The sequence below is a fragment of the Perca flavescens genome, chromosome 5, assembly GCF_004354835.1.
Source record: "Perca flavescens isolate YP-PL-M2 chromosome 5, PFLA_1.0, whole genome shotgun sequence".
NCBI lineage: Eukaryota > Metazoa > Chordata > Actinopteri > Perciformes > Percidae > Perca > Perca flavescens.
In genome coordinates this window covers 8,893,531-8,909,984 of record NC_041335.1, presented here as the reverse complement: position 1 = coordinate 8,909,984, position 16,454 = coordinate 8,893,531, and the positions used below count along the sequence as shown (strand labels likewise).

The following is a 16,454-nucleotide window of genomic DNA, read 5'->3' as shown; positions in this document are numbered from 1 at the left end:
TGTTTCCAGAGGAAGAAATTAAAGGTGTTGGAATGGCCCAGTCAATCACGAGACCTAAACCTAATCAAACATTTGTGGAATAAACTGAAGATCAAGATTTACCAGCGTGCACCTGGAATCTTCAAGATTCAAAGACTGTGGAAGAATTGGACCAAAAACCCACCTGCAAACTGTGAGAGTTTCTTTGTACAGGAAGCCTTTGCATTGCATACAAATGCTTCTCCACCAAGTATTAAATATATCTTACGTAGCGTGTTGAATATTTTTTTTCTGTCATTCCACTTTATTGTAAATAACTTATTTTATGGGTTGGAATGTTATTTCTTTATCCGTGTAGTTTTATTGCGTTAATACTAATGTCTGCTGTAGAGCTCATTTGAATTGCTGGGTTGGAAATCTGTTTAATGAAAGAAATATTGACGTGTTGAATACTTATGTCCTCCGCTGTATATGCAAGTTGCTATTATAGGCATTGGATAGGGCTTACTGGACTTCCTACTGTAGGCCACACAGCTGAGTCAAATTATCCACTATTTTAAGCCACACGGATTTGTCCTTTATGTGCATACAAAGATGTATTCATTTTTAGTACTGGGCTTTAACTTACTCTTAGGAGGGATTCTGAGATGCCTGATTCTTGCAGAAGTTTCTACCTTTGGAAATAGTGACCCCATTAAAGTTGTTTTTAAAGATACTACAGTAAGATAAAGATAATGAATATGTAAATAACTCAATTTTGACTTGAACCCTTGTGTTGACTTTGGGTCACATTGACCCGTTTTCAATTTTTGTTTTATATCAGAAAATATGGGACGTAGAAATAAGCGCTGAAAATGTGTAGAAGAAAAAATTAACAATTTAAAATGTTGGAAAAAGCAAAAACAAACTGTGAAAAAAAAGGCGTCAAAAACGTTGAGGAAATTTTTTTTTTCTTTTCAAGGTTGACTGGAAGACAACACAAGGGCTAGTAAAAAGTTCAAATTTTAACCTTCTCTTAATTTGGTAGCAAAGAATTCCATGGAAATACATCTTTTAGGTGTGAAATGTAAGTTTGTTTTAAATCTGAGAGTGGAAATTCCGTACATGTTATTACTTGAGCTAAACTGACACAATTTCCCTTTCTTTTCTTTAGTCTGGACGAGCAAAATGGATCACATGTTTTAAAACTGCTGTAGGCACCGTGTTAAAGGGTAACTTAAGGATTTTTTTTTATCTTCAACCTGGACCCTATTTTCCTATGTTTTTGTGTCTAAGTGACTGATGGAAACAACAATCTTTGAAATTGGTCCAGTATTAAGCAAGATCGCTGCAGTCGGCGCACCTTCAATTTACATCCACAAAAGTGCTCGTTTTGCTACTGACAGGCTCAGATTATTATTCTTCTCTAAGTGTCTGACAACATTATGGAAAGGATTTTTAGGGAGGTCGACCTTTCTGTTGAAGAGTAAGATCCCTTTTTTTTTTTTTTTTTTTTTTTTTTTTTTTACACAAAAACATCCGCGAAATTGCGTTCGCTAAAGCCACCAGATAAACAGTAATTTTATCATCGAAAAATACACTTCATTCAAAGTCGACAGACACATTATAAAACCCGTTTTGATTCGTCTTTCCACTTTTCTAGCAATCACAACTACTTGTGGTTGAAATAAACACATAATTTACTGAACATGTGAAAATATGTTTGCTCTATACACGCTTAAAGTATTTTATTTTTTTTCTTAAATGGAGTCTGGTGGTTTTAGCGATAGCTATGTCAGAGCTGTTTCTGGTTAAACAAAGAGGATTTTTTTTTGTTTTTATAAAAGGTCTATCTCTGTAGGAATCCTTTCCATAATGTTGTCAGACACTTAGAATAACAATCTGAGCCTGTCAGTGGCAAAAACAGCACTTTTAGTGTAAGAAATTGACGATGCACATTTACCCTATAAGATTACATTGCAGCCCGGTTTGCGGCAGCTGATCACAGCGTTCTTGTTTAATACTGGACCAATGTCAAAGACTGTTGTTCCCATCAGTCACTTTCACATAAAAACATAGGGAAAAAGGGTCCAGGTTGAAAAAAAACGAAGTTACCCTTTAACTGTCATACCGTAAAATCCTGTTGGTTGATGTCAGTGTCTTAATTAGCGACGTTGGGATGCTGTGTGTGCTCACTCACATAGGCTGGAGCCAACCTGGAAATGTTTGATGAGGAGCAGAGAACACCACTGATGGCGGCCTGTGAAAACAACCACCTGGACACAGTGAAGTACATGCTGAGAGCCGGAGCAGCTGTCAGTCACAAGGTGGGTCAGCAGCACACACTAAGTCTGTTGGATGATCTCAGTCAGGGTCAACTTGTGCTACCAGCCTGATGTGTGCTCATGTCAAATTCTGCTTCTACATTCATCATTCATTTAGTCCAATCTCCCTCTGTGATGAGGCAGAGAAATAAAAATGTAACCACTTAAGCCAGTGCAGCAACAACATTCACAGGCTAGTTGGCAAAAGTGGGCTTTGATTTACATTGCTAAATGTTAACACATTTGCACCCCCTCTTGTTGGAAGAAACTGCTGATAAACTTGATAACATTTGTGTAGAGACATACTGCATTAGATTTTTAGCTTAAACCATATGATGAGCAAACAAACTCAGTATATCGGTTCAAATAGATAGTTGTTGCTGTTCAGACTTTACGACTTCTTGTTATACCAATTTGGTCACGCTGCAAGACCAGACAGTAGTTGGCAAAAACAAGACAAAAAGGGAAATAGCAGTTATGGGACATACTGTGGATACCACTTTTTTGTGAATGTGTGAGCAGTGTGTGAAATCTCAAAAACATGGTATTCATCACGCTGAAATGAGCATTTTACTATGTTACTTGGTAAGTCTGTAAATCAAAAACTTGGAACAGTCATACGAACACAGTAACAGAGGTTTAGGACAACATCACAAAAATGTTCTTGCATGAGCCCCAGTGAGCTAAAAGAGACACAAATTCTAATTTAGAGTTGAGAGGAAGTGCAGAGTGTAGGAGCAACACCGTTAACATTTTATAGAGCCAATGTTTATATACAGGGGTTAAAGTGGGATTTGGCAGGTGGGTGAACCCTAACATTTCGGTGCACAGAACTTGTATAAAAAGAAAATGTGTCTCTCTTAAAGATGGTTTGTCTGTTACTCCTGTTACTGTCGAGCAATTTAGCATTTAAAAGGCTATTTGTTTGTCTGGTGCAGTGCTCCCTCTCATGGTGGTGCGCTGCTGCAGAATGTAGAGTATAGGGGAAACAAAGACTGGAACAGATATTTGGCCTTTTTCTGGCTTTCAAAAAAAATTTTTTGCCTGGTGGGAAACACTGATATGTGAAACTGCCAACCAGATTAGTTAACTTATTAATTGAAGGTGCACGAACAGTTCTGGATCGTTCCGGCCCACTTTAACTTCTGTTCATATAACAAAATTGATTAGAGCACTTCACTCTTTCACATAAGCTGACCGTCTTTTGTAAGTACATTTTATCAACCTCTCCATCTCTAAGCCTAAACTAGGCTCTAGGGTGGGAGATGAACATATCTAAACTGCTGGACACATTTCTCTTCATTATTTCTGCTCCAATGTCCTGTTTTCATCAACAAGTTAAATGTCATAGAATCCAGAAGCCAATTAAATGCCTTTTTCTTTGGACTAAACAGCAGTGACAATAGCACAGTGTTGTTCAATGTGAATCATGTTGTCATACCAGGATATCATGGGTTTCACCTGTTTGCATCTGGCAGCTAAACTGGGACATTATGATATAGTCCATCATCTGCTCTCCAAGGCATCCAAATACATCAACTGTCAGGTAAAACACACACACACTGCCTCATTTACTAACTGCTGCTGACAGCTAATGTGTAAATGAAAGGTAAAATGATAGCATAAATCTTTGCACGAGTTTTACAGCCTACGTCTGTGCAGGATAACGGGGGGTGGACTCCCATCACCTGGGCCATTGAGTACAAGCACAAGGAGCTTGTCCACCTGCTGCTGGCCAGAGGGGCCGATGTTAACATCAGAGACAAGGTCAGTGCACACAGTACGCTGTTCACCTTTACAACTGTACCACACACACATGCACATGCCATAACACTCTGCTTTCACACTTCCTACAGCATTGCAGCTCATTGAGTGTGGTCTTGTGGGATGCATAAAAGTTTTTACCTCTAAACTGAGGGAAAGTACAGTAGACTGGGGAACCAGAGGGGAATTGGATTCTGTGTCACCCTGAGCAAGGAAAAAAAGTAAACTTCACTTATTTTTGTCATAATTAACATAAAATGTATTTCTAATTGAGACAGGAAGGATGGCACAGCATTTCATAACCGTATGATTGTGCTGTATATATAGTTGGTCAATCATTACTATGCTACAATACCGTTTTATTTTTAAGTAAAACATTTGTTAGTGTATTATCTAAACTATAACAATACAACAACATAATATGCAACTTTAAGTGATCATATAAAAAATTGGTCCTCATGCAGTATAGAGCAAAACAGAATACATGACATTCACCAATTTTCTTGTACCTATTCGAGCAAAATTCACAAGCAGGGCTTAACGATCTGGAAAAATCTAATTGGGATTTCTTTTTTTTTTTTTCTTTTTTTTAAGACCAATATTGCGATTGCCATTCACTATACACAAGCAATAAATCCTCCAAGTATGACCTATAACATAGTATGACTGACACAACATTGGATACAGTCAACATATAGCAATATTGCCCTGTATGGGAAGAACAACATGCTGACGATCCCCATCAGCAGCCTGAACGTAGAGTTTAGGGTGACCCAGACAAGGGTGGGCCTGCACTACCGGGAGTGGAGCGACCCTAAAGCCCTTTACCATGGGTAAAACTTAATATAAAGACTGTTGACGTCTCCTTCTGCACCGTGGTTGGTGCTAGACTGAGAGCCATAACAGGCAAGCTAGCTAAATAGGCCGCCGGCTGCCCGGGCACTTAAGTAGTCAAATTTAACCACTGAGGGCCCTACCTTGCGACACAAAGCCCGATGCAATGTCAACCTCATGTTGGCGCTAGAGGAGAACTCAGGGGATCACTAAAGTCATTTGTATTCCTCCTCTGGGCACCATAAATGTCTGCACCAAATTTAATGGCAATCCATCAACTAATTGTTGAGACTTTTCAGCACGGACCAAAGTTAGCATATATAAAAAAAAAAAGGTTTTGAATAAGAATATAAAAATGTTCTTGCACGAGACCCAACAGGTCCAAAGAATGTTATTTATACAGAACAATTCTGTTTTTGCTCCTTGTTCAGGAAGAGAATGTCTGCCTGCACTGGGCGGCACTTTCGGGCTGTGATGACATCGCCCAGGCTCTGCTGGAGGCCCGATGTGACCTCAACGCTGTCAACGTTCACAGTGACTCAGCGCTTCATGTTGCTGCCAGAGAGAACCACCTGGAGTGTGTGATGTGAGTATGTAGTCTGGGAACAGAGTTCATCTGGCTAACATAGACCTTTATCAAATTCAGATCAGTCCATTGTTAGTCGCACATTGCCTGACCTTCCTCCACAGCGCTGCGGAGGAGGGTCAGACTGCACACACTCAAAGAAGAGGGGCACCTTTTGAAAAACGAGTAAAAATGCATTATGCTCAAATGCTCTGCTTATAGGCAATACTTTCTTCAACCTATATTTTGCTGAAATGTTTTTGTTTTGTTGTCAATCGTAGCGGTGCCTAGGACAACCTGAGAGCTGTAGAAATGAGAACGTACTACAGGTGTCAATTAAGTTTTTTTTTGTACAATAAGGTCTGGGTTTAAAATGATCGTTTTAAAGTCATTGTTGTATGCAGTGAATGCAAAATAAGCTATTTTCCATTACATGCGTCTGTGCTGCGTTCCGGAGGAGCCGCGGCCCCCACGATCAATCATGGCCATTCAAGTCAATGCTTGATATTCCAACACCCGCAAAGCGTGTGTGAAACCGCTCTCCGCTCTGCTAAAGATACACGGCAGGTCTATTTTCACGCGAGCTGCGGGGGCGTTCAAACAGCTGGGCAGGAAGTGAAACAGCGAGAGTATCCAGTCAGTTTACCAAAACACCCCCATTGTATTGTACACTTCTTCTCTACAACACCATAGACAACGAGCGATTCAGTGGAGGTTGAAAAACATAAAAAGACATCACAGATCCTATTTATAAGGACAATGCCAGAAACAAGAAGGCATGGAGTTTAATTGCAGGAGTGCCTGGAGTGGAAGGTAGATACTAGCTTAATAAGCATGTGATTGTTGTGAAAAGTACTTAAACTGATCAAATATGCGAGTCGTGCAGGCAAGACACTCCGCTTCTGAGACGCTCCCTATGTGCTATGGCGCGTAGCGCAGGACGGAACAAAGTTGCGGCGCAGCCAGGACGCTGCACCGAATGTCCGGGTAACAGTTGAATTGCTTTAGAAAAAACCTAAACATACGTAACCCTATTTATGCTCTCAATGGCAGATATCCGTTTTGAGTTAAATTATGTTTTAGGAAACACTAAAACACTACTCTCACAGTATTTGTAACTGACGCTTGTAGTCGTCCACCAACATGAGTTTGTCAATGGTGGATTTTAAGAGAGCTGGGCAACCAATGGCCAGTGTATGATGCCAATGTCATTGTTGATGTTATTGTGTTTTTCTTTTTTTTTTTTGCATCTGATAAAATACAACAATTAAAAATGAATGACAAACGAGACACAAAATTTCTAAAGGGAAAATTCGCCACCTTTTTTAAATGTGAATGTCCAATCAGTACTGAAGGTATACATAGTCTTTTGAAGAAATGAATACACCAGTGTGAGCTATAATGAATGAGAGAGTCCTCCTGCTCGCGGATGCTGTGGCGGCAGTACCTACATTTACCAGGATGCATAGCGCGTGAGCTGTGACTTCGCTTAGCTCTCTTAGCTTTTTTAGTTAACAAAATAAACTCACAAATTCTCAAGAATAAAATAAATATTCTTACACCTAAACCGAGAAATACAAAGGAATTAAAGTTTGTCTCTTTCACAAACCAAGATTGAAGAATGAATAACCTTGTTAACCCATCATATAACCCTTCATTCAAATGGGACAGAAACAAAATAAAACTTACAAAATCAGTCTTTGTTAGTGTTCCAACAATAGGTAGTTTTTGTCAGAAAATAAATCTTGAATTCACTGAGTGAGACATGAAAAAATGCTAGTCCACTCGCTGTTTAAAAAACAAACAGTGGCTTGTTGGTGGCTCTCATGCCTTCTTCAGAGGCAGACCCTTAAATTTGCAAAATACGATGACACAATGCACCCAAAAATAGCCCTGCTGGTCTTGGTTGTCCTTTCCAGTTTATTTTTGGGATCCTGAAGAAGGTTCAGGTTCCAACATCTGGTGGAAAAAGTGAAACCAGAAGAGTGGAAGCTAATATAGCAGCACTTTATTGCCTATGGTTTTTAATGATATGATCGAGAGTTTACATATGCCTATCCCAACCCGACTCTTAGCAAACTTAGCCTGCTTTAGAAAGTTAACTAGTCGCAAGTTTGCAGTAAAATGCAGTTGGGTTGTCGAGGTCAAAACACTATATGTAGCAGCTGTGAATCAAATAAACGTATTCTAAATAATGTTGTGTAATTTTTTTACTCTTACACTGAAAAAGATACGTGTTGAGGATGAGGACCAACCTGAACCGGAGTTATCAGTCTGAAACAGAGCTGAACAGTCCAACCAGTGTAATTCGTTATGTTAATTTGTTTACAATATTTTCAGGCTTCAGCCAGTGCTGCTCAAGCAGAAAGACAGGGTAAGGGACGGAAAGAGATAAATTCGTTGAAAAAAGGCATTGAAGAAACCGTAGGAGAGGACAGCATCCAACAGCGTGTCCTCCTCGGTTTTTGATAATTGATTATATGAAAATAAGTATCTGCAATATCTGGAGGATATTGGTTTTAGCTTCAAAGCTCCCGTATTGGCCGATCCCTTGATGCACCAGTTTATTGTGATTTAAGATTACTGTGTTCTCTTTGTTATTTAACACGTTACACAACAACCGGTTCTAAACTAGTCACTTCTAACTTAAACATCCTCCATCTGCAGGTTGTTTCTGTCTCGTGGAGCTGACATCAACCAGAAGAACAAGGAGGGAGAGACGGCTCTGGACTGCTGCGTCTACGGCTCCAAGGTGTGGACGGCCCTCAACACCAACAAGAAGCTGACTGACGCCAGGAGAGGCAGGGACTGTCATGGAGAAAGAGTGCTCAGCAGGTAGACAGCAATACTGTGTGCGTGGGTGTGTTTTGGTTGGGTTATTTAATAATATGAAAGCTTCTTTTCCAATATTATACATAAAGAACTGTTATTTGTAATACATATTGCTGCTGTTTGCTCTCATCTGTGTTTGGTTGATTTTTATTTGCGCTGTTCCTCTGTGAGTTGAGACATTTATAACCATCTTGAAACGCATTGGACACATTGGTGAAACAAAAATCAAATGTGATCAAGCTAAAAAAAAATAAAAACAAGGCTGTTTTTAGGTTTCTGTAATGCGGTATTGTATATAGTGTGGAAAAGATGTATTCTACACAGGGAGTGTCAGAGGAGTTTGAGGAGTTCTCCGAGAATAAAAGATCCAAACCACCCAGGAACAGCTTTTTCTCCATTTTCTGATGACCGAAAGAAGGTACTAGATACAAAAGGGCCAGGAAGAGCTTCTACCATCAGGCCACTAGGATCCCAAATGTATAAGACTGCCCACCATCATATATATATATATATATATATATATATATATATATATATATATATATATATATATATATATATATATATATATATATATATATATATTAATGCATAAATTGAAGGAACTGGCAGATAACATTTCACTGAATTGTATTTGTATATGGCCAGCGTGACAAATAATAAGTTGATTAATACCGCACACACAAAGCTGCAGTCAGGGTGTGTCAATCTTATCTTCGCATAAAGACTAGAATCAGGGATAACCAGCTATCCAACAATTTTTTTAACACCTCTAATGTAATGTTCTCAGAATATTTTGAGAATTCAATAAAGAGATGTTAAAAACGAAACATAAAACTGCCCTTTTACATTTCTATTTCTGTACATGTTAAACAAACTCAATACTTGTTCCTTATAGTGAGCATTAGTGGTGTTGGTAGGTGTATTATTTACTTTGGACAGAGCCAGGCTAGCTGTTTACCCCTGCCTCAAGTCTTTATGCTATGCTAGGCTAAGCACATCCTGTCTCCAGCTCTGTACTTCACATGCAGACATGAGGTTGATATTGATCATTGAACGTATTTAACGCATATTTTTTTCTTAATTTCCTTGTCATTTATTCTAGAACTGGTGCCTTATGTTTTTTTGCTACCTTTTTTTCACTACTATCTTATACCTTGGGCCATCACAAGTTGATAACGACCACCCCCAACTTGGCCCCGTTTGGTCTCCAAAAAACACCCTTTTTGGGAAAAGCTTTTGGCGGAATGATGTAATTGTGAATATTAAAAGGTACTACAGCTACATAAATATCAATTTTGATGACAATTTGTCAGACGGACAGACATTTGTTTTTCTTTTGGGGTATGTTGAGGGTGATATTTGACAGCAAAAAGGAAGCAATCCCCAGAATCTTTTTCTGCTAGTTTCCCCTACGTGTCAGGATACACCATGCAACATTTTAGGGTTATATGACCATTTATGTAGCCGTAGTACCTTAATATTCACAATTACATCATTTCGCCACAAGATTTTCCCAAAAAGGGTGTTTTTTGGCCCCTGAGACCAAACGGGTCCGAGTTGGGGGTGGTCGTTATCAACTTTTGATGGCCCAAGATATAAGATAATGGTGAAAAAAAGGTAGCAAAAAACATCCTCAGGAGCGGACCTGGCTCCTGGCCTATGAAGTCTTGTCAGTTTTTCACATCCTGTTTTTATTACTTTATTGTTTAATTCTCTTGATACAGATCTACAAGCATATAATTTTCATTTTACCATACATATTTTGATCTGATTTTAAAAACTATTTAACCTTCTCTTAGGGACATTTCTCGGGGGTACGAGGCAGTTCCTATTATCTGTGTTAATGGTGTCGACAGCGAGCCGAGCCCTGACAACTTTAAATACATACCTGACAACTGTGTCACCTCCCCACTGAACATAGACAAGGACATCACTCATTTACAGGTGAGACTTCAGCTTTCTATAAATGGTAAATCCTATAAATTTTACATGTGTTCTCGGGGTCTTAAAAAGTCTAAAAAAAACAAATTTCAAAATCAAAATCTACGTTGTAGTTCTTTCTCTCGCTCGTCCAAATATAATTTGCCTTATATTTACAGATAGTATTTCTCTGTGTCGCCTTCATTAAATTTGAATAAGTTTATTAACTTTGCAAGTACTTTTGTGACCCTGCATTTCGTTGTACTTTTATGTCGTGATATAGGTCTTAAATTAATTCCTAAAGTTCTTTTAAAGGTCTTAAATTTGACTTGTTGAAACCTGCAGAAACCCTGTACATATATCACAGTGCTCTAAAGTCTGGTGATATTCTATATTTTTTGTGTTGTCAACAAATCACACACACACAGCCGATAATGAATGAGAGCTCCATTGTTATTAGAAACACCACATCAATGAGCCAAATTTTTGCACTGGGAACTCTTATGAACACACACACTGTAGTTTATTTTGACTCAATCCCAAACACACCGTCCTGCTGCCAGAAAGAAAGCCCATCCTCATTAGAGCACCAAATGTGGATTAATCCGCTGCTAAAAAATAGTCCCTAACAACTATTTCCTCCTGCTTGAGTTATGTTTGCTAAAAACTACGGTGACCATCTGCTTTGGGAAATAACTGACCCTTTAAAAAAGGTGTTTTATGAGGTGTTATGTCTTCATTAGGAACCAATGGGTTGGAGTTCTACACACAGGGTAAGAAAGTATTGAGAGATGAACTAAGACATTAATGGTTTTGGTCTTTTCATGGTATTTGTTGACAGGGAGAAAAATATAGACTATCACCAGCATTATCCTTTAACCTGGTGCTGCTGCAACTGGTGTTGTAAGTGTTAAAGAAGTGTTATCAGGTCTCAACTTCTGAGATTGCCTTTGACTGAATTGGGGGACTTAATGAAACCAGCAAGCAGAAAGAACTACTGTTTAGCAAATATCCAATTTCAATGTTTCATTGTCCGGTCCAAATGAAAAGAGAAAAACACTCCACAGTTTCTTGTAAACTGCTCCTTTTTTCACTGAGACTGTCATGTCATGAACAATAGAATACATCAAAAATAATACAGCAATGTAAGCTAAAAGCTCCAAAATGTCCTAAGACTAATAATAGCCCACTGATTGTGTCATTCAGCACTGTAGCTGTACAGACGACTGCTCATCCAGTACCTGCATGTGTGGTCAGCTCAGTCTGCGATGTTGGTATGACAGTGTAAGTTAACACACACACACACACACGCACACACACACACACACACACACACACAGATTCAGCTAACACATTCTATGATGTTATTTTTTACATTTTACATTACATGTCCTTTTTAGCTGACTCTATTATCCAAAGCGACTTCCAATTAAGTGCTTTCAACCTAGAAGATGCAAACTCAAGACAAGTAGTAAGTGTACATTAGCTTTAAATAAGCAAAACTACAAAGAGCCATATGAAAGTGCAACTCTAAGAATATATGTGTGTATACATGTGTATTTATTTTTTTTGTATCCGAGGTGCAGTTGGAAGAGATGTGTTTTTAGTCTTCGTTGGAAGAGGTGTATGCTTTCGGCCATCCAGATGTCAATAGGGAGCTCATTCCACTATTTAGGATCCGGGACAGCAAACAGTTGGGATTTCGTTGAATGATTAGTTGTCCCTCGCTGTGAGGGGGCAGAAAGCTGGTTGGCTGATGCAGAGTGGAGTGGGCGGTTTGGGGTATAGGGTTTGACCATGTCCTGGATATAAGCTGGGTCTGATCCGTTCGTAGCCCTGTATGCAAGTATTCTCAAGAGAAGAGGAGCGGTGTAGTGTGAGAGAACTTGGGGAGGTTGAAGACAAGTCGAGCTGCTGCGTTTTGAATGAGCTGCAGGGGCCAGATGGCACATGCAGGCAGGCCAGCCAGGAGCGAGTTACAGTAGTCTAAACGTGAGATGACTAGAGCCTGAACCAGAACCTGAGCCGCTTTCTGCGTTAGATAAGGACGTAATCTTCGGATGTTATGCAGCATGTACAGTATCTACACGATTGGGTAGTTGCAGCAAGGTTGCCAGTAAAGGAGAGTTGGTCGTCAAGTGTCACACCCAGGTTTCTAGCAGTCTGGGTGGGGACTACCACAGAGTTGTCAATTGTTATAGTCAGGTCCTGGGTAGGAGAGCCCTCTCCTAGGAAAAGGACCTCAGTCTTGTCAAGGTTGAGTTTCAGATGGTGTGTGGACATCCAAGAAGAAATGTCAGTCAGACAAGCCGAGATACGTGCTGCTATTTGCGTTTCAGACTCCGGAAAGGAGAGAATTAGTTGGGTGTCATCTACATAGCTGTGATAAGAAAAGCTGTGCGAGTGAATGACAGACCCTGAGAGAGTTGGTGTACAAAGAAAAGAAGAAGGGACCCAGGACTGATCCCTGAGGAACATCAGTTTTGAGTGGGCAAGGTTCTGAGATAGATCCTCTCCAAGTTACCCGGTAGGTTCAGTCTGCCAGGTAAGATGTGAGCAAAGAGAGCACAGAGCCTGAGACACCCAGAACCTGGAGTGTCGAAATGAGGATCTGGTGTTTCACTGTGTCAAAGGCAGCAGAAAGGTCCAGAAGGATGACGATGGAAGAGAGAGAGGTTGCTCTAGCGATGTGAAGCTGCCAGTGTTTCCCATACATAGGTTCTACTTGGACACCCGCCCAGGTAGATTGAGACCTGCCCAGGTGGATAAAATCGTAATACATTTTTTTTTCCAATCAACGGTGTATTTTTTACAGCGGACATAGACCAGTGGCCTCCAGCTCCTCCCCCTAGTGAAGTTGCACGGCGCGTGCATGCCGCTGCACTTCAGGCAGAGGCTATCGTTAGTACTAGTAGCATGCTGCTGGTGGTCTTGCGGTGGGATTAACTGTACTAATAAAACCGTAGAAACAATGCGGCCACACCACTGTGAAAGCGCCCTGAACATCATTTATCAGTCTGGTTATTACCCCTTTCCGCTGCAGTCTCCTCCGCGAGACGTATCTTATAACGGAGCTGACCAGAGTCAACCGCTAACAGAGCTAATCATTGCTAACCGAGACTTCAGTTCGCCGTGCCTGTATCCATTAACCATATTTATGAAATCTACTCAGATGAGATCTTAATGAGTGTGACATGTATAGTACAAAACAGCATTTTTAGGATCTCCAAAACAGATTAGAACACTTAAAAAAAAAAAGAACAATGATCTAACAAACAAAAATTTACTTTAGATAGCCTTAGTATAGCTACATAGATATGGCTAAAATCATCATGGCTACACTTTTCTTTCATTTGTTTTAAATTTTAAATTTGTTGTATTTTAGCAGAATACTGAAAGCAGCAGAAAGGCATTTTAATATCTGTTTATTGTAAGTAATATTGCGATATCCAACAACGTCATGGCATATCGCATATTTTCCTCATATCGTGCTGCACTAATTATTACTCTGAAATTGTGTCTGATGCAGAATAGTGTCGCAATCATTTTATCTGTATCATCGTTAACTCTAATTTGTTTAATATGTAAATAGTTATTTTTTCTAAATTATAGATTAATGTAATCATTGTTTTCAAAAACTAGTTCATAAACCTTCATTTGACTAGTTTATTACTGAACCCAGCCATCACGCGCTGCGCCATCACATCCTGCGCCACCCACCACCACAAGTACATTCTCAACTTGTGGGAAACACTGGTGGCTCACTGACAGCAAAGAGGGCAGTTTTGTTGAGTGGGCCAGCCTTGAAGCCAGACTGGTGGGGATCAAGAAGGTTGTTCTGGTGGAGGTAGGTAGAGAGTTGATTATAAATGGCATGTTCAATAGTTTTGGATAGAAATGGAAGAAGGGAGACGGGTTTGTAGTTATTTACCTCAGGCGAGTCGAGTGTTGGTTTTTTTTAGTAGTGGGGTCACTCTTGCCTCTTTTGGGTGAGGAAAGGAAGAAGGTCAGGAGCAATAGACTGGAGAAGGTGAGAAGGGATAGAATCAAGGGGGCAGGTGGTTGGGCAGGCAGAAGTAATCAAAGTAAGAATTTGATTTGGAGATAGAGGGATAGAGAATGAAGAGCGTATGTCATTATCATTTTTACAAAGTAGTTGATGAAGTGGACTGGTAGGAGGGAGGAGGTGGACTGGGATTCTTGGAGGTTAGAGAAAGAGGACTCAATTTTGGTTTGATAGAAATAACTTTTTGCTGCAGAAATAGAGGCAGCGAAGGAGAGAGACGAGACTGATAGGTAAGCAGATCATCTGGGTGTTTAGATTTCCGCCGTTGAGTCAGACAACCACGGAGCTGGGGAGGACTTGTGAGCCTGGAGGACAGAGAGAGTCGATAGAGGAGGAAAGAGTAGAGAGGAGAGTGTCTGGCGGCATTGGGAGGCATGAGTAAGAAGAAGTATGGGCGGCAGATGTAGGGAGGGTTGATAAAGTAGATGATGCCAGAGAAGGAGAGAGTCAAAGAATGTTAACTGTCTGGATGTTGAATTCACCCAGACGTACCAGCGGAGGGCCAGTTTCAGGGATGTTTGAAAGAAGGACATCCAGCTATTCCAAAAATTCTCCCAGAGGACATGGTGGGCGGTAGATGTCCGACAATGATTAGTTTTACCGATGGTAACAGCATTAAGTTCAAAAGACAGTGGAGTGAACTGTGGCAGTGTGTATATGGGGTTAATGAGGAGGCCTGTCCCCCCGCCTTTCCCAGTGGGTCTGGGTGTATGGATGAAAGAGTAGGCAGAAGAGAGAGCAGCAGTGGTGGATGTGTTGGTCGGTGTAATCCAGGTCTCAGTGAGAGAAAGGAAGTCAAGGGATTGCTGGCTGGCAAAGCCAGAGATGAACTCAGTCCTGTGAGTGGCAGACAAGGTGTGGAGCGGGTGGGATAGGTAAGAGAAGTCGGGTTGCGGAAATGTTGCGAACTTATGCAAGGTTTGTAGTATGTCCAATAGGATACACGGACAGGAATGGAGAAGCAGCACATTTCCAGATAAAGATGAGCAGTGCAAGTAATATATCAGATATCAAGAAGATATCAAGCCCACTTATCTTTTCATGAAGACTCCTGCGTAGACTCCTTTGTCTTTGTCCGCAGAAGCTGCCGCTTCACATTTCAATATCCTTTACACTTAACAATACAATAACTTGTTCAGTGTCAATTTTATCATATTATATTCCTTTGAATGAATGAATGGTTGGTTTATTTTGGTTACCAATACAATAAACAAAGCATGACAATTTTTTTTCCGAAATATATTTCTAGCTAGGATTAAAAAAAAAAATAAAAAGCTGAAAGCAACAGATAACTTGTCTAAACAGTCTAGTTGTGTTTTATCCCTGATAGCAGTTTGTAACATGTCCCTCGGTGCGTTTGTAGGAGGGTCGACTACCACTTGACTTCTGTCAGAGGGAGCCCCCCGTGCTGTTTGAGTGTAACCACGCCTGCTCCTGCTGGAGGACCTGCAGGAACCGAGTGGTCCAGAACGGACTGAGGTGACTATTCCACTTTAGAGAAGTTCCAACAGCTCAGTGTGGCTGTTTCTCATTGTACCTTTCTTCCCTTGCAAATACTCCTGCATTTCCTGCAGTAAAAGTGCCTCTGGTTTCCTGGGGGAAACATTTTTATATGAAGCAGCAGCAGCAGAAGTGCACAGTTTGCACTTGCAATGACTTAAATCAGCAAATATAGCTCCAATGTGGCTGCAGGGTAGTAGATCAGAATTGGTGAGGTGGCTATCTGTTGGATAAAAGTAACACCCAAACAGAGATAGAGATTTAAGTTATACAGGAGCTGCTTAACGAACTCCTGGTAAATCAGGGTTAGGTGCTTGTGTTTCATTTTTTACCCTCTTAGTTTTTTAAATAGTTCCTTGGTAGCGATAGAGGCACGGATGTTTACTGTAATGTTACACTCTCACCACCTCGAATCGGACTGACAATGTCTGATCACCGATTACATGATTGGCCACCGCAGCGTGACGTTGGGTTGTGTTTCTCAAAAAGTTGAATCTGTTTTACCTGTTCGCCACATGCTGATGCGGTTTTCTTCGTCTCCAGGCTAAACCTGCTACCCCCATTTCAGTAAATGGGAGGACTGCCGTTTTTGCCGGATCGGCCAATCCAGTCTGAATGCGGCCTAACAGCTGACTGTTTCCTGCAACAAGCTCCAGCACAAAGCACAGTCCCTACGTCTTTTTTTTTT

At 40.5% G+C, this 16,454-nt stretch overlaps 1 protein-coding gene across 1 annotated transcript in view; it reads left to right on the top strand.

Annotated features, from left to right (window-relative positions):
- ehmt1a (euchromatic histone-lysine N-methyltransferase 1a) overlaps positions 1-16,454 on the top strand; it is a 36,018-nt gene that overhangs the window by 13,480 nt on the left and 6,084 nt on the right. Inside the window, exons 12-19 of the mRNA XM_028577445.1 lie at positions 2,163-2,285; positions 3,727-3,828; positions 3,945-4,049; positions 5,312-5,466; positions 8,113-8,280; positions 10,080-10,224; positions 11,407-11,484; positions 15,630-15,745. Coding sequence (XP_028433246.1) covers positions 2,163-2,285; positions 3,727-3,828; positions 3,945-4,049; positions 5,312-5,466; positions 8,113-8,280; positions 10,080-10,224; positions 11,407-11,484; positions 15,630-15,745 — 992 coding nt within the window. The remainder of the gene's footprint in view (positions 1-2,162; positions 2,286-3,726; positions 3,829-3,944; positions 4,050-5,311; positions 5,467-8,112; positions 8,281-10,079; positions 10,225-11,406; positions 11,485-15,629; positions 15,746-16,454) is intronic.